Source organism: Odontesthes bonariensis, chromosome 2 (genome assembly GCF_027942865.1).
Source record: "Odontesthes bonariensis isolate fOdoBon6 chromosome 2, fOdoBon6.hap1, whole genome shotgun sequence".
Taxonomy (NCBI): Eukaryota; Metazoa; Chordata; class Actinopteri; order Atheriniformes; family Atherinopsidae; genus Odontesthes; species Odontesthes bonariensis.
The window spans coordinates 19,692,319-19,716,036 of record NC_134507.1 but is presented as its reverse complement, the minus strand read 5'-3'; the positions used below and the strand labels follow the sequence as shown (position 1 = coordinate 19,716,036).

Sequence of the window (23,718 nt, the reverse complement as noted above, 5' to 3'; positions counted from 1 at the left end):
TTATAAATATACGTCTTTTTACCGAATGTAAGAAAAGGGAGCTCCCTCCTAAGAATTATTCATTGTTTTGTCCCATTTCAGGTTGTGAGCTTTGATGGTGCAGGTTTATTTAAAAGGCACAAAACATTTTCCATCAACTACTGTTGGGGTTTGGCAGGATGTCATTTCCACAATGAAGCATACCAGAAAGGCTACATGCACACAATGAAAACCAGTACAGATGTTTGGCTGTATTAAAGTAAACCTGTGGATCAAAGCAAACATTCTCATTGAGGGGAAAAATAACTATAACAGATGGATTGTCATCCAGGTTTGCTGTAAACACTCGTTCTCGCATAAATGTTGTGCATAAAACTGACAATTAAAAACAGGAGTTGTCATCTCAAGAGCTTTAATCATACATAGAAATTTAGTTCAACAGTACCATTCAATTAGAATGTTTTAGCAGTATGTATGTTTAGTGTAAAGAGCATTATGGTTTTTTTTTTTTTTTTTTTCCTTTTTCTGATGAGGAATAGCCATTAGGATGAAAGAAGCTTTCAGAAATACACCAGAGAGAGAAGATCAGAGAAGAGACCGAGTACATGACTAAGTTGTAACACCTCAGACTATATCTTTTAAACACGCCAAAAGGCGACATTTATCTGTGGTTTATGTACCAGTGTCCACCCTCGTTGATGCTTTTTAAAAATGTTTTCTTCCTTTTCATTTTAACCGAGGAGGAGCACAGCCTGGATGCTTTCAGAAATTGAAATAAGTGTGCCGAAGGCTCTGTTTGATCAATGCCCTGTAATGGAGAAACTCCGAGCAGTCTTCTAAGACACTTTTTGTTCACCTAATCAAAGCCACAAAAAACCTGGGGTAAGGGTGAACTGTTGACACTGCTTAAAAGACAAGGAGTGAGCTGGAGTGGTGGGCATTACTGCTATCAAGTGTCATATTATAGGCATGAAAAGAATTGACAATCTTTTAATCCATCCGCTTCTCTAACCGTACATCCATTCAATGATCCAAAACATCCAACCTATCATAAAACATCACCATACTGAAACATTCTGTCTGTGCTGTTTGTGCTATCTTAGAAGCGCCACAACAACAAATCCAACCAGCTAAAGTCCCAAGCAAAAGAAAAAAACATGTACAAGACAGAAGGTGGAACAAATAATTATCCTACAAATCCCAGAAGCATTTATTTTTTTTCAAAGTCCATCCATTCCTTTTAAGAGTAGTTAAGTAACGCCACATGTGGATTTGGCCGGCGGCTACCTTCACCAAGGCTGAGTTGCCATCTTGTTTCTTTTACCTCTAAAACTTTTGAAGCTGCGTCTTTTGTGGACTTTGTTAAGAGTAAGAAACTTCACTTCCAGAGCTGGTAATGATGGAAGTTGCTGCGGTAGCGTCGTGGCATTCAGTGGGCGCATTCATGCGCAAAGACGGAGACTGTGTGTGGCATTAAGGCTGGGAGGGAGGCTGCTGTGGTGCTGCTGCTGCGTGCTGTGACATGGCTGCCGGGGAGGACATGGACTGGACCATGGGCTGAGCTGGTGGGGGAAGTGGAGGCTGAGCCTGTTGGGCCCCTGAGTGCGTGTTGGGAGAAGGTGGAGGTGTTGGACGTTTAAATTTATCAGGGCTGTTGCTTCTTCTTGGAGAGGGCCTCTGTTTAAGAAACAAAGAGAATAAATGAATAAGTCCAAACTTGTGCAACACCACCAGACGACAGCAATCAAGACATTTCATGCAGAAAACTAAGTCACGTTTCCACCACTGAGCCATTGGTACCGACCTGACAACTACAATCTTAGTCAAACAAAGTGAAGTAAAGGAAAAAAAAGCAGTTTAGAGAAGAAAAAAAAAATCTTCTCAACGATTCTCAACTACCAGAGAGAGTTCTTTCCCCAGTTTAACTCCTGGGTGGGCTGGAAGTGATGGAAATGTGGTCTGTACCATCCACAGGCAACAAGAGAAAATGAATTGATGTAGGTCATGGGGGAGGGAGAAAACTAGACCAGTGGAATACTTTAGTACCAAACACTAGAAGGAACGGTTTAACAGGAGAAAGACCAGGTTGCAACGAAAGGGATTAGAATATTTTGGCACGAGTATTAATTATTTCAGCTGCCTGGTCAAAAAAATAAAAAAATAAAATAAAATTGTACTGAAGTAGTCCGCTATAACTGGTGTAACACTAAACCAGGCCAACGCTCTAACTGTAAGAAAGATCATAATACCAATGTGCTGATGTAATGCAAAGCATGAAGACATCTGAAAAGGGGAAAACTAACTTGGAGAGAAAATCGGAGCCCCACATGGTCTTTCTTGGAGGAAACTAAAATTTGAGCAGGTTGACCATTACTAAACATTGTCCCCATATTCACTTAAGATTTGCGCCACAGTGACCTAAATCCTATTAAAATGGCAGTGTTCCCATGAGAATGAGGGAGTGAGACAGATGTTTCATAACTAGTGAGTAATGAGCGGGTTGAGAACAGCCAAGTCAAACAGGTCTCCTCTTCAACATCCTTGTTTCTGAAGAATGTTTTATCTGGCTTAAAACTGGCAGACAACCCTCTCACAGTATCAGCATCTTAGTTAAGATACTTTTAAAGATCCAAACTAACAACATATTTTGATACATTTCTAAAACAACATTTGAGATGTGCACTGACCAGCCATAACTTTATGATCACCCGCCTAACACCGAGTTGGTTCTCCTGATGCCTCTAAAATAGCTCTGATAAAGAACATCTGGGGGTGTGCTGTAGTGGGACATCAGCAACAGATTGTTTGGGCTCTTAGGATGGAGTCTTTACTGACTGGGATTGCTTCCCACAGACTTGGAGTTTGAAGACTTATGTTCTCTGTGCCCAAATGAGCACTTTTTTTTTTTTTTTTTTAGGGAACTCTGCTGTTCTGCAGGGGACCGGTGCTTCCATATAGGGGAGATGACTGGTCTTTAAAAATGTTTAGGCTGGTGACAAAGACACAGGTTTTCCCAGCAGAACAAAATGATCAGTGTTACTCCCTTTATCTGTCAGCAGTTTTACTGCTGAGCTGATCGATGCATTTTTTATTTTTTTACAGTTGTGACACACTGTTAAAGGAGAATTCCGGCCATTTTACAAACATATCCCATCTGTTGGAGACCCAGGGAAGTTGGCCAAAGGGAAAACCGCGAGAAATTTTCATGCCCGCTGCGCAAAGTTGTCCAATTGCGCTGATTTCCATGAAAGCGGGCTCTTTCGGGCAAGCGTTTAACCTTTTCTGAGGCTCTTAACGTGTATCAAAATACTTTTGACCGAATTGGCCGTGGTGTCAGTAGCAATACAATGTCCACATCTGCACCACGTCTCCCCAATGCGTGACCTAGCAGCAGCTCCCGTTTCTGGATCATCGGTTTGAGCCATCCTCGCTGCATCTTGTGCCAACAACTCTTCATCTGTATATTCTGGTTCAAAAAGATAACCCCGACCATCAAACTCGTCAAACTCTTCCATTCCAACATTAGAATCTGACGAACTATCCATCTCGAAATTGCAAACAATAAAATCCCGAGGGTTACTGGAAGGTGCGCTCCTTCCAGCAGTCATGTGACACGTCATGACATCACGGCGAATATGGGTGTTGAAACGAGTCAGCTGTTCGATAGGAAACGATAACAAACATGGCAATGTGTAGTTCGGTTCCCGAGGGTCGTTTTTGGTGGACAAAAAGACCATTTTGGAATACTATAGTGTATGACTTAGGCAATCAATTTGTGCGCACGCCTGTGGAACACGGAAGCTGAGAGAGGTAGGTGCGCTGTTTTTGAAATCTCCAAATGTATCATGTCTGTGCTAGCTAATGGTATGGTTAGCCCCTGGGTTGAATTGTATTGCTACTGACACCAGAGCCCGCTTTCATGGAAATCAGCGCAATTGGACAACTTTGCGCAGCGGGCATGAAAATTTCTCGCGGTTTTCCCTTTGGCCAACTTCCCTGGGTCTCCAACAGATGGGATATGTTTGTAAAATGGCCGGAATTCTCCTTTAAAGGTGTCGTAATCACAACCAACGCAAGAAACACAATGGCTGATAAGGGAGGAATGCTTCAATGTAACACAACACCAGCAGTGAATATTAGTAGGAATATGAACTACAGTTTAAAGAAATGTGTTATGTAAATAAGATGTGCTGATTATGTCATCAGTGTGTTATTGAAAAGATGAATGTGCAGCCGACAGGACGTTTATGAGCCCTGGTAAATTATCAGTCTTTGGCAGGTCTTTTAAATTTTGCAAAGGGTCACTTCAAAAGTGTATGAATTGTGTATAACTTTTGACAGGGTACTTCACTGCATATAGATCGTAACCCTCCACACCATTTAAATTACAGCTGAGAGGCAGCAATTAAATTAGTAGTCGCAGTTTCAGGCCAGATTCAAATACCTGGAGAGGTATACTATTAGCAACATAAGAAGCTTTTTAAACTTATCGACAGGGCTGGAAATTCAAAACAAGAACGAGCAGCGTATTTACTATAAATACTTTAATTTTTTGACAATTGATTGCGCACAAAAAGTCCTTACAAAGTAAAGCTTAAAATAGAACTTACTGTCAAAGGTTTTTTAATTTTATTTTCTTGCATTAAAAATAATAGTAAACAAATGTACTATAAAAGGATACATTTTACAATATGAGAATTGGTTATAAAAGTCATCAATGATTGTCCATATGTATTCTAAAGAATTGATCAGTAAGATTAGATCCTTTAACTTTACAATCTGACAGTTAATTAATGGGTTGTCAACAAAAAAAAAAGTACCCACAAAATCATTACATAATTTCTGTTGCAACACACAAGTTCTGCAGTTGTAGTGACAAAGTAGAAAATTATTGTCAGACGCAAACAGAGTTTTGCCTGTTGTGTACTGCAGATTAGATACCTGCTAATCACACTACTCAACTTGATAAGTGGAAAAAAAAGGTGTGGCTGGGTGTTACTTACTGCTACGGCATGAGAGGAGCTTCCATGGATGTGCAAAGCGGGGGTGTTGTAGTGGGAAATGGCAGCTCTGGACAGTGTAGCCGGAGGGGTGAAGCCAACTGTGTGAGTTCCATATGAGAGACCTGCAATAAAAAGGCACAGTCAGGGTAACAGAGACCATTTAACTGAAGTAGAATTAATCAACTTTAGTTGTTGCAATATTTACACTATAATTGTACAGGCCAAAAACAGCCGGGCCTCAATAAGAGGCAGCTCTTTAAAGCCAAAAGACAAAACTGGGGTGAAGGAAGCGTTGGATCACTTGCATTTGGACGCCATCTGTCAAAACTTCTGCACTGTAATAGTGTCATTTACCCATTTTGTGAAGAATTGTTTTGTTTGAAATGAATGAGCATCTGTGCTGGGATTTGGGCTAAAGTAAGGTTTTGATATTTCCTCTCCCCTTTTGCTTAGTGTGTATCTGACCTAGTGTGGAACAGGTCTGAGAGAGGTCAAATAAGCCTCTTACTCAGGCTGACAATGACTTACTGCAAGAGAAATAAAACGTTCAACAAATGTCCTTGAATAACAAAGACCATAAAGATAAATGGATGATGACCCAGTGGGATTGTGCACACAAAGTAAAATATCACTGACCTGAACTTGACACAAAATTCACTGTTCTGTATGCACGCTGATTATTGGGGGTTTGGTTTGTGCGTTTCATCTAAAGTCTAGACACTGTCTAGTCTAGTCTAACACTGAACAGTCAAACTTTAATTCAACGATCACCAGACAAGAAATAATAACTGGGGGAAGAGTTTCCATCTAGTTCAACATGTATCCTATTTAACAGATTCAGGACTTTCAGGTAAAAGCTGAACATTATAGCAAGAAAAAGAATCTGTGCAGTGCGAGTAAATGTGATATGAAAACTACTAAATAAATATAAGCTACAGATAATACACTGGATATTAAAATTAAGTAACCTTTGTAACAAAGATAAAGCTTGTATCAATGATAGTCAACTGAAATCAAAGGTGCTTTTTATTGTTGTGTTGTACATACCTGGTGATATGGGCCTGCTGGAGCTGGGGGACGGGGTGTACGGGATGGGGCTGGACACTGTTCTGGCACGCAAACCTTGTGCAGACATCTCGTTGAAGTACCTGGGTAGATAAGATGACCATATTGTAAAGAGTCAGCTAACTCTTTATCAAGCAAAACAAACTATAAATAATAAGTTCATCATTGGTACGGTTATCCTTTGACTCACAAAAAAGCTTTTTCGTAGCTACTCGAGTGTTCAAACCGGCTTGATTTAGTGGCACGAGGAAAACTGCTAAATACATTTTCTTGTCTCTGAGGAGCACATAATTTAATTCACACCCAAATGTGGTCACAGAGGAATCCTGTGAATGCAAGCATGTGTTAACAATAGTGCAAGCCTAAAAAAAAACAAACGTTTCCAACAGATATTTAAGTTCTGAAATAGATACAGATACATTCTGCCTTCAGGAAACAGCTATATCATTACACTCTAAAGACCGTTATGACACAAGCTCTCCTTTTCTTGTGTTACGGCTACCGGCGGCACAAATGGAAGCATGTGACCTAGAACATATTGTTTTACTTTCACTCAGTATCAGCATATCATGTTTGTGTTCCCTGGACTGTGAGGCGTCAAAGGTGTGCCGCACCCTGTACTTGAAACAGGTCTGATGCAGAGAACATTTAGGCGTCCGAACCCAAAACATACAGGAAAAAACACCAGACAGCATTACGTTAAACTTAAGCCATACTGGTGGTTTTGCATGATTTAGCTGTTGCCACTTTTGTTTATAGAATATGTCAATAAAAGCCAATAGTTTGCGTTAACAAAAGACTCAACCAGTTGGAATATATATAAAATATATATATTTTTTAATTGTACATAACTGTAAAAAAAAAAAAAAAAGTATAAAAAGCCCAACTATAGCAAACCATACAATGCAATGAATACAAACCTTGCTGGAGGACTAATCGGGGATAAGAGTGTTTGAGCGCTTTCATGGCAGCAAACCATAGAGCCACCACAAACAACTCGCAGCCCTGAAGGTACAGCCCATCTAGGTACAACCTGTGTGACTGAGCTGTTCAAAAACATTTTTCATACACAAGAGGCTATCTTTGGGTTCACTTACTTTCAAAAGAAGACATGAAATAAATGACTAATTCAGCCACTGCTAGAAATTTAGATGCTTTTGCATATCTGAAGCAATCTTGCTAACTTTGGCCCAAATCAATCCCCAAGACACTTATTTAACAAATAAATAAAACCAACATAACAGGAGCACTGTGTTCTTTGGATGAGCATTGTGTCAGGCATGCAATCAAGAGCAATGTTAAGCAGACACCATGTTGTCACTCTGGTAATAATGAAAGCCAGCTGGAAGAGCAGATGCTGTTTGCTGAGGTTGCATATTTTCCTGCTTTTGCATTGCACACTTTTGTTCCTTCACATTTTCATTTTTAACAGGTTCAAGCCCCATTTATCCAACTGGCAACATCAGCAGTTTAACAGGCCAATAGAGGACAATGTTTTTCCAGCCTTTCTGTATTACCAGGATGCAGTACTTGCATGAAACTATTCACCAACATAATGTCATAACGCACTTGCTGATACATGGGATTTTGTATCACAGTACTAAGCTATTGTGACCTCGACGATATTAAGTCCCACAGTGTGATGCATCCTCTACCTCTCATCATCCATCTCCAGACTGGATTCACTCTCTGACAGTTGTCTGCAAAGGGCCTCCCGGCGCTCCATTTCTCTCTGAAGCTTTCTCTGCAGCCGGATGTTTTCCTCCCTCATCTGTCGCTCCTCCTCTATGTACTGGGCACGCTTCTCTGTGTCTAGAAAGGGACAGACAGATTAGATTTTCTCAGTGCCAGAGTCTTGACACTTTGTATTAATAGAAGCAACTGTTATAGCACTGTTTAGCGAGTCAAATTGTCACAAAAAAATACAAAAAAGAACAGGCTCGTTTCTGAAATCCACATACTGCAATGTCATCCAATAGACTCCGAGTAACCCAGTTTGTGTAATACAATGTTTTCTTTTCATCAATTTCGTAGAAGTGGTCCAATGCCAACCTCGAGTAAGGCAATTATCAGACAAGCATGGAGGAACACAGTCCATTTTGTTTGGTTACTTGACTCAGCTTCTTAAGGCCCATGTTGGACTGACATTACCCTCTAGTGGCAATATCAAACATTTTCCCCATCATAGTGTTTCAACCCATGTCCATTCGTTAAATAATTTTGAGACAAGCCGAACCAAAATTTCTGGTTGTACAAACAAGTGTTTTTAACTTTACGAGGATTGTTTTCACCACTGTGCTGTTGAGAGCTTTGTTTTCAGTGTGCATCTGATCACTTTACTTCCGGGTTTTTTTAAGGCACTGATTTGTTGTGATTTGGCGCAATACAAATAAAACTGCCCCAACAAGTGACATATTTGGAGGACATTATTCAAAGTTCAATGAAAGTTGGAGTTTATATAGGTAAGTTTGGAAGAGGTGTTTTTTTGTTATTTTGTTGGTGTAAAATTAGGTTCTTCATCCAATAACAAGATGCATGTAAAAAAATGATTTAGAAGCTTTTTTTTCAAACATGGGTTTATCACCAAGTTACAAGAAAATAAGTAAAAACTAGATTAAATCCAGTCATCTACTGATGCTCCCTCAAATGATAAAAAACAGGAGTTACGAGTCTGTGTTTATGCAATCATCTCTCACTTCAAGGGAAGTAGCTCACAGAGCTCTTATCCTCACAGGGTTCTCATCACCGACTTAACAAGGCAGCTTAAATATATATTTTAGATCATCTTCATCATATAATTTTAAAATGTATGAACACTTTAAGAGCCTTTAAATATTTATAACACTGGTCATAAAACACAGTGAATATTTTTTTAGCCTAATGCCACGTTCACCAGTTTTCAAAACAGCAGAGTCACAGTATTGACTGTGTTCGATCAGTCAATAATAATAAAAACCTTATTTTCTCTCTTTAAAATAAAAAAAGGAATGTAGGGTCATGGATACTTCAACCACTTTCTTTAGAGACTGAAGAAATTAAGGATTCAGTGTAAATAATATGAGGCAGAACTCAAATAGAGAAAGGGGATTAACTGCAGTTAAAAGTTAATGTAGTCTTTCTTAAAGTCTTGGTGACCACGGTGCGGTTCTTCTCAGTCCGTCTTCAGATGCACCTTGATCAGTGAAGAACAAGGAGGTCAGAGAGCAAGGCAAGAAAGTATTCAGTTCCATCTGTCCAAAATAAAAAGAATTGAGATTGAAGGAATTTGCCCCCCTTTGCTTGTCTGAGGATCGCATCCCTCTTCAACACTTAAGGTCATCTGCCCCTTCAGAACCCACTCCGCTAGAGTCATGTGATAAAATAAATGGCCACTTACGCTGCAGCTCTGTGGTGCGCAGGCTTTTTTTAAGCCTCTCCACTTCATTCTTCAGGAAGCGGATATGCCGCATCATGTTCTCTGGTGAGTCTATCTCCATGGAAACATCTCTTGGAGAGGGGGGAGCTGATACGGGCTGGTCCAACTTCTCTTGAAGGATTCTACATTAGAAAACAAACCAATTACAGTGTTAGTGTTTTTTTTTTTTTTTAAATGAAGGTAATAATCCAAAGCTTTTAAAAGATCCGTTTTAGAATTAAAAGCTTGTATGTAAAGAGATAACTACAGGGCCAAAAGAAAAAACAGTAAAAATCACAACCAGTGCTTCACTGACTGGGTCATGTGGATGCTTGCTCATAAATTAGCCCAATGAGATAACCATCGCTGGATGTTACTTTAAGGCTACTGTGGTACAAAACGAAGCGTAAAAGGTTTTTTTTTTTTCTGGAGATATTCATAGAAAACAACTGGCTTATATGTTTGAGTCAGTACGGAGCAGTGAAATACCCACAGTAACATTTGAGGATGTGCCACATAAGGAAGTGAAGAGAGGAACAACCTGGTTCGTATGTGCTTGTGGATATAATATGCCGATCGTTAGCAAGTACAGCTGCTGTTAGGAAGTGTGGAGTGCACAGATATAATCTTATTTTATATCAAATGTAGTGTGTTTTAAATGTGGCTACACTCACTAAAATGAGCTGAATAAATTCTCAGTGCTCTGAAGGCAAAAACCCTTGAGAGGCTGAAAGCCTTAGACGTGATATTTGATTCTAGTGCAACCATAGTGGTATCATTTTTCGTAAGGTTTTCTTTGTATTGGGGCATCCGGATAGTTTGAAACACAGCCAGGCTTAAATAAAAGCACACTCATTACAAGTGGCTTGTATTTCTCTTTTGCTAACACCCACAGGCTAGTAGCCATGCCTTTGTTGTACACCTAAATGTTGTCACAAAACAATGCATTACATTACCTTTCACCTAAACCATCGGGTTTTATGTTACTTCCCCCTTTTCCTGACTCAGGCGGATCGTAACAGTGGTCACTAAAAAGTCTGATCAGAAGGGCTGATTGAGTAAAGCGGGTTTGGGACATTGGTCCAAATCAACAACAAAACAAAATAAAAAATAAAAAAAATAAAAAAATTGGAAATGTTTCAATTTCATTTCCTCTGTGTAATTTGGTGTTCATTTAGTGTACTCTTCTTATCCAACTTCTATTCTAATTATTTTTCTTAATAAAAATGGTTTATTTTGTACCAACAAAACTGTATGTTTGAGAGATAGAAATAGGCATGAGATATAAAATACAATAGAATCATGTTGCACCTCTTCTCAGCCTCCAGTTTGTCCATCCGTTTCCACAGTCTGTTGACCAAAGCTTCTTGTTCCTGCTCTAATGTGTTCTCAAGGTCGATCTTCTCCCGCCTCAACTGGGAAATGACAGAAAAAGGAAAGAGTGACATTCAGAGACATAAAAACCTTGACGTTGCCAAGCATTTGCAAGACTTCACAGAAACACACAGTGCTTCAAATCCAAGGTCTCTGTCAAGATAAGCTTTGCTTTCATAGAACCACAGTTCCTATGCTGGCTTGTGATGGTATCACTGTTAACGAAAGCCTCTTTGTTATTGTTAGTAAAGATTTATTCTATTTCAAATTGACATAGAAACCTAAACTTGAGTTGTTTGATTAAAGATCCATCTGGGGAAAATGCACAGGGATATTGCAAAGACATAAATCTGACAGAAATGCATTAGTGCACAAAAAACACCAAAAATGCTTTCACACGTAAAGTCCTATCAGAATATTGAAGGTTTGACTGGAACAGAACAAAATGTTCTTTCCAGGTAACAATCACTGGGAAGAATTACAGTTAGTGAAATTTTGGCACTCTGCACCACAACAGTAACTCTACACACTCTCAGGGAGATGTAGCTGAAATCTTATCCAACCAAATTAGACATACCTGTTCCAGGGTTAGCTGCTTTGATATGGTTTCATTCTCCATTTTCTTGATCTTTTTCATGAGTTTGTTGACCTGGAACTCCTGCTCTTGCTCCAAGTGCTGCTCCAACTCTGCTTTTTCATGCTGGAGCTAGGATGGAAAAGGAGTGAAAAGTGCACGGGCAGGGGAAAGGACGAGGTAAATGAAACGGATGAAAAAGAAAGGAGAGGAGCCAAAGCACAAGAAGAGAGACGGTGAGTCCAGCGAAATGACATGACAAAAGTGAACAAACATTGGTGTTAGATCTTCAAATTTAGCCTACAGGTTAAGAATAAGATCATATGGGAACCAACAGACAACTTTACTGCATTCAGGTCTAAATCTCCATGTAAAACAGACAGTATGAAATAATTATTTGGCAACCAACTTTTGGCAGCTCACCAGTAGAAAAAAAGAATGTTGCACAGCACTGATTCAAAATGGGACATCTCCGTGATGGATTATATATAAGTGATTACTCATTATGGAGAAAGGGATATGAATTCATTTATAGGAAAAAGCTGCAGAAGGAAAAAGAACCATTTCCATTACGCCACTAAAATAAACAAGAAAAACACTGCTAAATATTGTGGTTCGTATGAACTTATGACAATATTTATCCGAGTGCTGTTCAGTATCCTGTCTGAAAGAACACATAAAAGAATGCTGACACACCCAGGGCAACCATTTTTAATCAACACAACAACAATTTTGGTTTTGATGCCTCTCCAACCCCATTGTGCTGCATAGCGGGTGGCACCTAGTGTTTCCCAAAGAATCAGACCAAGTGTGGAGGTAGTGCAGTTGGGAAATTGCAAATGGAGACACCCACGCATTCTTAATAGTGGAATAGTACTGAATATAATGTGCTTCACATCAAGTACTCTAAAATCCCTGATCTGTGGGACACGTAGCTTCTCATCACTCAGGACTGATGTCTTGGACTCCAGCTGGCAATGATGGTCTGCTGGCTCGCGAGAGGCACATTTTACAACTTCCTTGTTCTGCTTTAAAAGCCTATGAAAATACACTCGATCAGTTTCAGGTTGTGGACACACTGCAGAGGTATCACATTCCTCTTAGGTTATTCTGTCCTTCAAGAAGATGCTGTTTGTAAGCTAAACCAGAACAGTGGCACTGGAAGGTCGGCACTTGGGCTGTACATTAAAGCGGCACAATGCAACTTTTTCATGGTCATAAAATTGCTTGGCAATCATCAGATTGCTTGGCTGACCCGTTCTGATGAAAACGGTGACATTTCCATCTCCATCTGGTGGCCCAAGACCGAAACAGCGCTTGCAACTTTGCCTGTGGCGCCGCGTGCTTTGTTTACCTCTGGAAGTCTCGCGACACACGAGAGCCGAGAACTACTGCTTCACGGCAGGTCGTAAAGGGCTCTGAGCCGAGCCAGGTAGCCTGATAAGACACACCCCCTCTCCATTAGCTGTCGACGACTCTCCAACTCTCTGCCAGTGTCTTGAAAAATAAACCGTAAATTGCCTCTGCTGGATTTACGACAGTCTGGCTAGACTGTCGCCTTATTTTCTACGGAGCTCCCCCTACAGCTTTGGGGTGTGTATTGCATGGTAAACAAACCCCGTATTACTGAAAGTTGCATAGTGCCGCTTTAAAATGTTCTAATCAGACAACAACCCACAACTGTGAGTTGTTGAAAAATAATACATATCATCTATATATGGGATTATTTTGATTGTAAACGGGACGAAGATGGCAAGCTAAACAACCTTATGTAAAGCAATAGCCTTTCTTTCCAGACATTGTGCTGGTGTAAGTGATGGCAACAGCTACCTCTGCTCATAGAGGTGGGCTTTACAAATGCTACAAGGCTATCCACTCGTATGCACCGAGTGTCAGACGCAAGTAATTGATACTTTCACTCTTATGCTGCATGTCCTTTTAAAAAGGAACACAACACACAGAGGAAAGACAGAGCAAGCACCACACTGCACAACCTGCACTTTATTCCATCAACAATAAACCCTTTGAATTGCAATGAGCAGTTTACCAAGTTAAATTCTCAAACCTTGAAACATTCCCAATCAGCGATACCATTAAGAGATATTTGTCCAAACAGCCAATCTTTAATATTGTTTTTACACCTAGAACGGTGTGTTTAAATAGGTTTTAGATACAGGTACACTCACTGGAAGAAGCCGATTAAGGCCTTCCTCACTTTCTGTGGTAGCGTGTTCATCATCTACAACTTATCAATCCAGTATACCTTTAACTCCTGAAAGAAAGGCACGCTACTATGGGACCATGAACAGATGGCATTAGTCTGTATCCTATAGGCTGTGTTTGGGATCATCACAACTATGAGATAATAATAGTTTTTAAGTCAGCATGGACATCAGCCCTTCACAGCAGGACAGAGAATAAGCTGCCAGCTGTCATGACCAAAAAAAAAAAAAAAAAAAAAAAGATTAACCTTGTTTTGTTTTTTTGGTCCACAAGATGTTACTGTCAGTTTCAGAGCCTCTATGTGAGACGCAGCAGACACCTGAGTCACCTGTGCCCATTCTATTTAACCTGCAGCAACCTCAGTGGCAACTAGCGCCTACACTTGGATACTATGTCGACACCGACGTTGATTTGGTCTGAGGTTATTTGACCAAAAAGAGCTTAAGAAGCCAAACCTACTTTGGTTTATGACACAACTTTTGAAAAGGCCACAAAAATTACACTCAACTGACAGTGATTCAAATCACAGCTGAGGGACTCGCATCATTTGACATTTTAAATTCAGAAGACTGAATATAAAAAGGTCCTTCATTAAAAGCTATGCTGGAAAACAGCATCAATTAAATCAAGTTAGTCATAAATATGCCTCTGAACTAGAGCATTTAGATGCCTTGTATAATAAGGGTTCATATTGGTTAATTATTTACTATGAGATTATAATATGGGCCTACTGTCAGAAACAAGTCTTCAGGCAATGGGTACAGACCGTTTTATGTTCAGTGACAACAAAAGCTGGTTGATATCAACCAATCATTACATCAGGCTTTATGTAACCAATTAAGAGTGTGGAAGTTGGCAAGCAGGTGCTGTGCCCTCTGCAACATAAGACACATCTGCAGTTGAGGACATAGAGCACACTTAGGCACACATGGAAATAACATGTGGAAAACAGACCTAACCAAATAATCATCAGACAGGAGGAGAGTAATTTGAGAAACATTTGGAGTTACTAGCAGCTGCAAAGGAGGATTCTTGAGCCTTTCCAGGCTTCGGGCAAGTGGCGTTGTAATAGATGATAATGAACTAGCTTTTCATTCATTCGTTCACGGGACAGTGTGCATTCCAATTACTCACGTGCATGAGTTTCCTCGACAATTCATTGGTGAGAAATTCTTCCTCCTTCTCATAGTTGACCGCCAAGGTCTCTTTCTCCTTCTGGAGAGCCTGGATCTTCTTGAACAAAGTGTTGCTGATAAATTCTTCCTCCTGCTCTGCTCTTGCTTGCTGTGAGACAGAAACATTTGACACGGTTACTTAGGAAACATCAGTAAAGCAGACCCTTTTACACTCTGGCACTGCAAAATGTTTAATCTTTATCCTTATAAGGCTGTAAAAACCAATCAGTGAGTATAAGCACACACACACACACACACACACACACCAGTCAATCAGAGTCTGCTGCAATGAAGACTGTGAGCCAAAAGGAAAGCATAATTTCCCCAAATGACTCAGAAGACATTGCAGTAAAGGCTGAGATGGGAAGAATGAGGCATAGAGACACTAGAGAAATGTTTTGGGGTGGCTACAAGAGCTAGCATTACAGCGTGATGATACGTCTGTCCTTGCCAGTCTTATTCCCCATCCCACATTCTTCACTGACCTCAAGGCTAATTTTTGTTCAGCAAGCTGTTATGATTTGACAATCTTTGAGAGGAACGAACAGTGATAGAAACATAACAAGCTGTTACGCTCCACGACTTTACATGGAGGGTGGAAAAGGTACAGGGAGGTCGACTTGCCAACGTCAATAGCGTGGCATTTCGCTAACTTCGGCCTACATACCTAACTCTCCATCCATCCAACAGATCGGTTACACATTTATATGAAGCGGGTGCTGATTAACCAAGCAGCAAGACATATGACGCGTCAGTCCGAGGCAATGTTGCTGCCAAGCTATCTATTTTCACTCAGTTATCGTATCCTTGTTGATCATAACGTGGTGACAATATCTATCAGTGAGTTTATCAGGTGATCGAATAGCAAACAAGTAACTTGCATAGTTGTGTGTCCGCCTTATTTGCAACGCCTCTGAAAAACCGTGTAGCGGATGCAAGCCAAGATCAGCGGCGCAAAACAAAACAAAGCGAACTAGCTGGCATTGCCCAACCACCTGGCAAACACAATCCCGCTGGCTAATTTAGCAACATATCGAACAAGCTAATGGTAGCAGGGCTAGCAAAACAGCAATGACTTGTGCTCAAATAGACTTTAAAATCCCTATTAACACCATATACGTGTTAGCATCGGTCATTTAGCATTAAAACAACAATACTAACCGGAGCTAACTTACTGACAAATGTAATGCACTCTGTACCATGGACATAGCATCTAGCTAGTTAGCTTGCTAACGTTACTCACAATGGTGACGCTAGCTTTGCGGAGGTCCCGATTCTCCTCCTGCAGGGCTTTGCACTTCAGTTTAAACGTCTCTAGCTCAATTTTCAGAACTTTGTTCTCTTGTTGTAACGAAGCAAGGCGATTCGTTAATTCCTCCAAACGAAACTGTGAAATGACTATGCTCGGCTTTCCAGAATTTGAAGCGGAGGACGACATCGGGGTGGCTGAGCTGCTCCCCGCTCCGTCAGTGTCGCTCTCGCTCGCACTGTCCGCCATGGTTGCACGACAGTGTGTGGAGTGGGGAAGGGAAGACGACGGCAGCTGCAGCGTTTAGTTTGAGGAGCGCACGCAGCAGAATAGTACGCTGTGTGACCTTGCCTCCGCGTGACGACATAGCGCCACCACCAGGAAGTCTCCAGTACTACACCTTGCATCCACAAGTCATGACAAATGATGCTGGAACAATCAGGCCCCAAAGCATTTTCTATGCATCAGTGAATAAACTCAAAGAGCGCTGAATCATCAGCGGATTATGAAGCCCCTCTGGCCCCCCAAGGTCCAGATGTGGAAAAGGCAACCCATTCGGCCTACCGAGGACTCAAATGTCACCTTTTTGTAAGTTTGTGTCCCATACCGTTAGTTTTGCATATGCATATGGTTGTTTTGACTCTCATCGTGAATTCGTATTTCTTTTTTTTTTTTTTGTCTATTAGTCATTATCAATTGAATCCAATTCAGTTAATTTCACTTCAGCTTTATTTAAATAGCGCCAAATCACAACAAATGTCATTTTAAGGCATAGTGTGTGTATTCTGCAACATGTGGGGCACTATTTAATGTTGTAGACGTTTTTGTTGCTACTGTTTTAGTGAAAGACTAGATTAAACATGAATACAAAATATCAGTCTTCCATTGTTATGAAAAACAGATTTTAGTCAAGTGACCATTAACAAAACCACCTGAGAGGAGAAACTTACTCCAAAATGTTCTGGTTCAATCAGATTATCCTTAAAAAAAATATGCAGGCTTAAACAGTTACATGTGCAGTGTATTGTTTCTTTAATTTTAGCTTTTGATGTCATTTTTCAAACATATCACAGACTATTTAACAATTTAACTGCAATCTTATTACATGCTGTTTTTCCCCCCAAATATAATCTGAGTTGATTATAGTTGCTTTTTTAACATAACGCATACTAGTGACCATATGTAATCCATTACCACACAACTCTGATTACCTGACTTAGTGTTTTTTTTTTTTTAAAGAGATCCCAATGACAAAATATGAAAGGCAGGTCATTCCTAAATTTATTTGACTTTAATCTAAGTACCATAAAAAGGTCTCAGTTAATGTTTCACCTTAAACCCAGCTCAACTTTGACTTTTCCACGACTTCAAAGCTACATAAGACTGACACGACAAGAACTTTTTTATGTAAGTAATTGTTAGAGGGTAGTAGGGTGTTTCTCTTTTGTGTTTCTCTTCAAGTAAAAACAATAACTTTTACTATTTTTATATTAGTGTTAGTTTCTACTGATTGGTCTTCACATAATTTGCATACAAAAACTTTGTGATGCTTATAAAGCACACAGCTAACCATGAAATAACTATAAAAATCATGATATCTGTAAAAGGCTTGGTAGACTTGTGAATCATGAACTGCTAATTTATCAGGAATATTCACACAGAGAACTATTGCTGCCTGTCCCCGAAAGTCAGTCCAAGGATGGAAACGAGAGGCCCTGGAGAATTCGGTTCAAGGATGCTTTGGAGGGAAAGAGAGGTATTATCTCCCATGAGGCCACTACATCTCATTACTCACAAATGAATACAATGTTCATGGACACAAAGACAAGAAAAGACACAACTGTTCTGCAAAATCATTGCATTTTTATTTTTAAGTTGATTTTTTTTTTAAAGACGTCTGAAACATTTGTGGTGGCATCATTGCTGCTATAGCCTCTAAAAGTCCTTGAATAACCAAAGTGCTAGAATAGATATATTTCAATGGCTTCACTCTGTTAGTAAGAATTGTACATCAAAAAGTCTGCTCAGGTGAAAACACATATCAAACAAAATTGACAAAAGTGATAGTTCAACCATATCAAAGGATCCTTTACCCCCTGATTGACATAGTAGTGGAAGGGGATGTGGTTTAGCACCCTAACTGACTTCCTTTAAACCCCTGCCCCCATCCCAAAAACAGAAAGAAAAAAGTTACATAGTTTTCATGTCCACGACATAGACATCAGCAGACTGAGCTATCGCATCAGTAGAACACCACACTTGAACTACATGGGCATCTAATGAAAACCAATACAAAGATAATTCCTAATGCAAAGTAAAATCTTTTCAGTGAACTAGTGAAAAACAGTTCTATTCGACACTGCATATACAGACTCTCAAGCCTAAAGAGATCACACAGTTTCAGAGTTAAACACAATTTATTAATGCTTAAATTATTATTTTTGACCATCCAGTGTTTTGCCATACATTATGCTATTTAGAGCTACAATCAAATAATGTCTTTATGCGTCCTTAATGTGAGTAGGTTTTTAAATCAAGGAGATACTTCACCAAAAAAATCCAAAGTGAAATGCCCCAGTTTTCCTTCGATACCACAGCAGCCATTAGAAAACCAAATTGACACACTGCTAAGATGATAACAAACAGTCCAACAGTGTACAGAGACTCCTACACCTTATAGTCAATACACACAGTACAATTAGAATTTTACAGCGAGCCAGCCTACTAGCATTTACATTCAGATCACTTCATCCTTGTAGCAGAAGCTGCCCTCCAGTTTTACACAGACAGACAAGACATCACATCCTCAAGAAGCTATAGAACTTTTTTCATCCTCACCCCAGCATGATAAATGCTTTAATGGCATCCTTTTTCAATTCAAAATATAAAATCGGTGACAAATGTTTGGGCTATATGTGTACAGAGATAAAGGTGGGTTTTTTTTCTTTCTCATTTGAATACAGTGTTTGCAAACTTGTAAAAATTGTACTTAAAATAATGTGAACAGCATGCATGAAAATATGAGTACTCTGAAAGGCTGCTTTTTGCAGGATAAGATCAATTCCCACCTTGGGAATTTAGATTTTTCTGGAAATTTCCTCTGTTAAAATCAAACCAGCGTTTTCATATACAAACATTATACCTGCTCTAATAATTAATTATACAAGAACTTGTGAAGTTTCACTCAAATCTTTGAAAGTGGAACTGTTTCAGTAAATTATGAAAGCACTTGGAAAAGGTCAATCTCCTCAGTGCATTCTCAGAAGCTTCCCCTTTCTTAAGAATTATACACACTGTCATTTTATATACAGAAAAAAGCTTTTGTGTTAGTTTAGGTTTTAAAAAGGAAGGAAAAATATCCCAAAACAATTTACATCCTGACAGCAATGGGTTCAAGAAAAAACTATAAGGCGAGTGTTGAAGTTGGGTCAAAAGTGTTCCATTTGATGTTTTTGTGTTACTGTGTCTACTTCATTCTTTTTACGCAGCATGTGGATTGAGCTCTTGTGCCATCTTTGGTCACAGTTGCACCTGTGTGGAGTCTTTGTCGAAGCTCCTCAAAAAAAGCTCTAAAACCACCAGTGGACCCATGGCACGTATTGTTTCACACTGTCCACTGGCCCACCACAGTCAGAGAGTGTGAACTGCCCGGTCCTTTGATTGACCGGTAGAGTTTTTCATGCTCATGCGTAAGTCAGATGGATTGACTTCTCTCACGTGAAAAACATTTTTTTTTTTTTTTTGAAGCAGAACGTTGCACACTGGACCTTAACTTCAAACACTGGAACTCCCCAGCCCTTTGAACACTTGTTCCCAGGAAACATCTCACTTGGTTCCTGTAAACCTGCAAGACACAAAATAATGCAAGATGTATTGCAGCACTCCAATTCTCGACAAGTGTATCAATTATCACATCATCAAATGTACAAATACATATAAACAGAGTCTCTTCAGTCAAAGGCTTCTTCAGTTTGGATGCAAAACGGACCGCTAAAGGAAATCTTTCCTGCCCACAGCCATCAGCATCTATAATAACTCCTTGATTTAATTGGGTTACATCAACATTTAATTTCCCTCTGGGATAAATAAAGTATTTTTGAATTGAATTGAATTGAAAATTCAACCTTTTTTATCATGGAGAACCATTTCTACGCACTAAGACTAAAAAGGTGTCACATTCGTCCAGTCTGTTGTATCAGATAAAACAACTTGTTAAAACCTAATGATAGGGGTCACCATAACAACCCCTGTTACCATAGAAACCTTTAACCAGACATCACAGCGGAGATATTTTATTACTAAATCAGCTGTGTACAGATGGAATGATTCACTACAAACATGAGGTTGAGCAGCAGTGGGGATTAACAGTTGGGCCAGTGGGATAAACTCTTTTCGGACGCTTCAATGCTGTTGTGAGTCGGGGATTTAGTGGACAAAAACAGGCATGGAGGGTAACAGCAGGACAATAAAGTGCTGAGGTGCATACTGCCCATCAGCCCTGTTCTCTTTGTAATTCTTGCCTATTCACACACACTCAGAGGGCAGAAATGTTGCCAAAAGATAAGCAGGCTCAGACTAGTCAGCCTTTTACATTGAATGCTGCACAATGACACATAACAACTGTCTGGTTTCTGAAGAAACTTTTGGTATTGAATTTAGTTTCTTGCGGAGGTTGGTTGAGAAGATAAATACTACTCTTGTGCACTACACTGTGCAAGAGTTAAAGTGGTTTTAGATGTTTAGATTCTTAATGCAGCATTTCAGTGATCCTAAATTCATCCTGAAACATGGCCACAAGCACAACATGCAGCCAGTCATTAAAAACAGTCCACAGCTGAAAGAAGCCCAGGAACCATTCAACATGTGAAGCCTAACTGAGACAAAAGAAGCACATCGCACCAAACAAGGTGGCAGGTGCTTGGTCAGAATTTGGATGAACTAAGACGCTGCAGGGCTCCACTCGTTGCTCCTTTATTGCACCTTGGTGACATTTTGAGCACCTCAGCTCTTTGTCAAACACAGTTACCATGCACAGATAGCTTTGTCTTTGGGTCTAGGTTTATCTTGGTGAAGTAACCTATACAGAGAAGAACCAATTTTTTTTATAAAGTTGGTTGTTTTTTTCTGACATAGGTTTTTGTTCTGTAGACTTACATAAACAATAGACCTATATAAGAATAAACAGAGGTCTCTTATTAGCATGTAATCCCTTCATGATAATGACTTATATGCTTGACTGTGGCCAGGGATGTCCAATTTTATTGTCCTCCTCTAGATAGTGTGGTCATTGGTATTTTGTATACACATTCTTATACTTTATGTTTATAAATAATTTTTAGCCATAATTAATAAACATGTCATGACATGTCAAAATGTAAACTGTAAAAAAGGTTCATACCACACACTGAAAGGTACTCTTTGGCAACACACTCTGAGGAACTGCATCATGACTGTGTTACAGTAAAGACAGTAAACTTCCCCACCTGCTAGAGTACAGCCATCCCTATGAGTGGTGCTTTTTATCCCCTGATCTTCTCTCATCCTTCCGCCGGCTTTTCCTTGACCCCTCTCCTTGCTAGAAAAAAAACAAAGAAACACACAGAAAAGCAGTTGAAAAATGTAATTTCTATCCTGAGATAATAGAAAAACAAGTTGAAACAGACAAAAAGCTGAAACGGCAAACCAAGAAAAAAATGACAAGAAATATAATTATGACCCACACCAACAAGGTACCTGGAAGAAGAGAAATTATGATATTGTGAATAGTGTTAGAAACAGCAAGGTCACAGCAATCATTAGTCATCACATTGGCTAATGGGTTAAATTAGGGTTAAATAAATAATTAAAACCACAGTCAGTTGCAGCACCATGACTACCCCCTTTTGTATTCAGGTACAGTTTACACCACATATTGTCAAACACAGCATGCAAGGTTGCACCTCAAATGGAGAGATAAATACAACTTTTATCTTGAGCTTGAAGGAAACTGAAGGAAATGTGACTGTTTCTTTTTATGACTTAAAGCTGCAATCAAACAGAGGTGAGATGTACAATTAAGTCCTTTAACATAGAAACAGAATTTGAACTGAGTGAACTGGTCTGTTTTAAAAACAGTGTTTCTTTCGTTACCAATTTAACCCCAATTTCCCCTCCAAATCTTCTTTAAATGTAGGAGAAGGTTTTTTTATTCACACCAGTGGGCCTCACAGGATTGAGGACAGTGCTTGTGACTGTACATAACATCTATTTTTTTTATTTAGCCTCACTGTCTGATAATTGCTTATTAGTCATCCCAAATGCAGCTTTAAGTCAAACTTTCGAGTCTGATGTTACGCAATTGTGGTCATAACATCTGACTCAAACTCTCACACGAGGATAACATTATCCCCATCTAGATTGAACTTTGAAGGAACACAGTTAAAGGGAATCTTCATGCCAACCTCTGACCCCTGTTCCTGTGGAACTGGGCTGTGCTGAAGGTCACTGAACCACCTATCAGCTCCTTGCTTATCTGGTGTGGGAGATGACACCCGTCGAATAACCCTCCTGATCACCTGCCCAAGATGGAAGGATGTTGACAGAAGGAGAAAAGATCTGAAGGAGTCCACTTTTACAAAAACAGTCAGCCTCTCTCTTTGTGATATTGAGTGAGAAGTGAAAGGAGACATAGGAATAAAGCTTGACATTACTTTTCTACTGACGAGGTTACCATCTTGGTCCATATAGTGTTCCTCTGTTACAGACTCGCCTGGGATATTCTTTGCCTCTTCTCCCTGCAAGTGTTTGTGGTTAGCGCATGAATCAAGGATTTTTCACTTCAAACATAACAAGAGCATAGAGAAAGACTCCTCCACCAGCACCACACTGAAAGGAAACCTCAAGAGAGAAGAATATTCATGTCAGAATATAGCCGGGTTAGTCTTCAATCGTGAACTGCGACAGGGTCAGTAGCATATGTACACAAATATTTCTGATTGAACACTTATCAACTCACACAGAGAGAGAATAACTATCAGTACACTAAGCAAAATGACTACAGCACACACCAGACTCAGCAGTCTAAACCAAACCAAACCAAACTAAGGCCCAGTCAGCCTCTTTCCCAGGCTTTCAGGGTACCTTTAAAATGAGACGCCGTCTGAAGATTCTGGTGGTTACGGTCTGTTCTTCCTCTGAACCGGAATCTACACTAACCCGCTGCAGAGGAAGGGGTTGTAAGATCATTACACAACAAACAAGTTTGTTAGTTGAGACATTTTTGTTGATGCCCATGATGTGTTTTAAATCCACGGTTGGCTGTATCAAAAAAGAGAAACTTGGAATAACACAACACATGACGTACATTTAGGCGTTTCTCCTGCAGTAACAGACTGCAGTGTAGTGTTCCATACTGAAACTAAAGATGCTGATATGCTGTACTCTTGCAACTAACATTCAGGAGCTTTTCATTTAATTCTAATCATTGTAATTTGAGGTCAAATTACCTGGACTTTTTTCTCTGACACCAGTGGTCCCTCTTCCTTTCTGCCATTTGATGATTCAGATGAGCCATCCTGAGGTGGGTGCTTTGAGTTATCGCCATTCTGTCGGGACCTCCCTGATTCCCCCCTCGACGAGGAGGTGATGGAGTCACTTGAGTTCTCTTGGCTGTTGGATAAGAAACAATTGTCTGAAAATATAAC

At 39.8% G+C, this 23,718-nt stretch overlaps 2 protein-coding genes across 5 annotated transcripts in view; both read right to left on the bottom strand.

Annotated features, from left to right (window-relative positions):
- Positions 1 to 82: 82 nt before the first annotated feature.
- LOC142395745 (coiled-coil domain-containing protein 6-like) lies at positions 83 to 16,356 on the bottom strand. Its single transcript, XM_075478471.1, has 9 exons — positions 16,031 to 16,356; positions 14,747 to 14,896; positions 11,393 to 11,521; positions 10,753 to 10,856; positions 9,424 to 9,584; positions 7,703 to 7,859; positions 6,030 to 6,130; positions 4,983 to 5,104; positions 83 to 1,656 (listed from the first exon to the last, which is right to left on the bottom strand). The coding sequence occupies exons 1-9, from the start codon at positions 16,283 to 16,285 to the stop codon at positions 1,453 to 1,455; spliced, it is 1,383 nt and encodes a 460-aa protein (XP_075334586.1). The 5' UTR covers positions 16,286 to 16,356; the 3' UTR covers positions 83 to 1,452.
- A 1,521-nt stretch (positions 16,357 to 17,877) lies between these two features.
- Positions 17,878 to 23,718, bottom strand: part of LOC142395804 (ankyrin-3-like) — a 154,677-nt gene continuing 148,836 nt past the window's right edge. For all 4 annotated transcript variants that reach the window (XM_075478475.1, XM_075478476.1, XM_075478477.1 and 1 more), the window contains 5 exons: positions 23,521 to 23,683; positions 22,726 to 22,809; positions 22,477 to 22,590; positions 21,520 to 21,611; positions 17,878 to 19,880 (listed from right to left, as the gene is read on the bottom strand). In XM_075478475.1, coding sequence (XP_075334590.1) covers positions 21,540 to 21,611; positions 22,477 to 22,590; positions 22,726 to 22,809; positions 23,521 to 23,683 — 433 coding nt within the window. In that variant the 3' untranslated portion in view covers positions 17,878 to 19,880; positions 21,520 to 21,539. The remainder of the gene's footprint in view (positions 19,881 to 21,519; positions 21,612 to 22,476; positions 22,591 to 22,725; positions 22,810 to 23,520; positions 23,684 to 23,718) is intronic.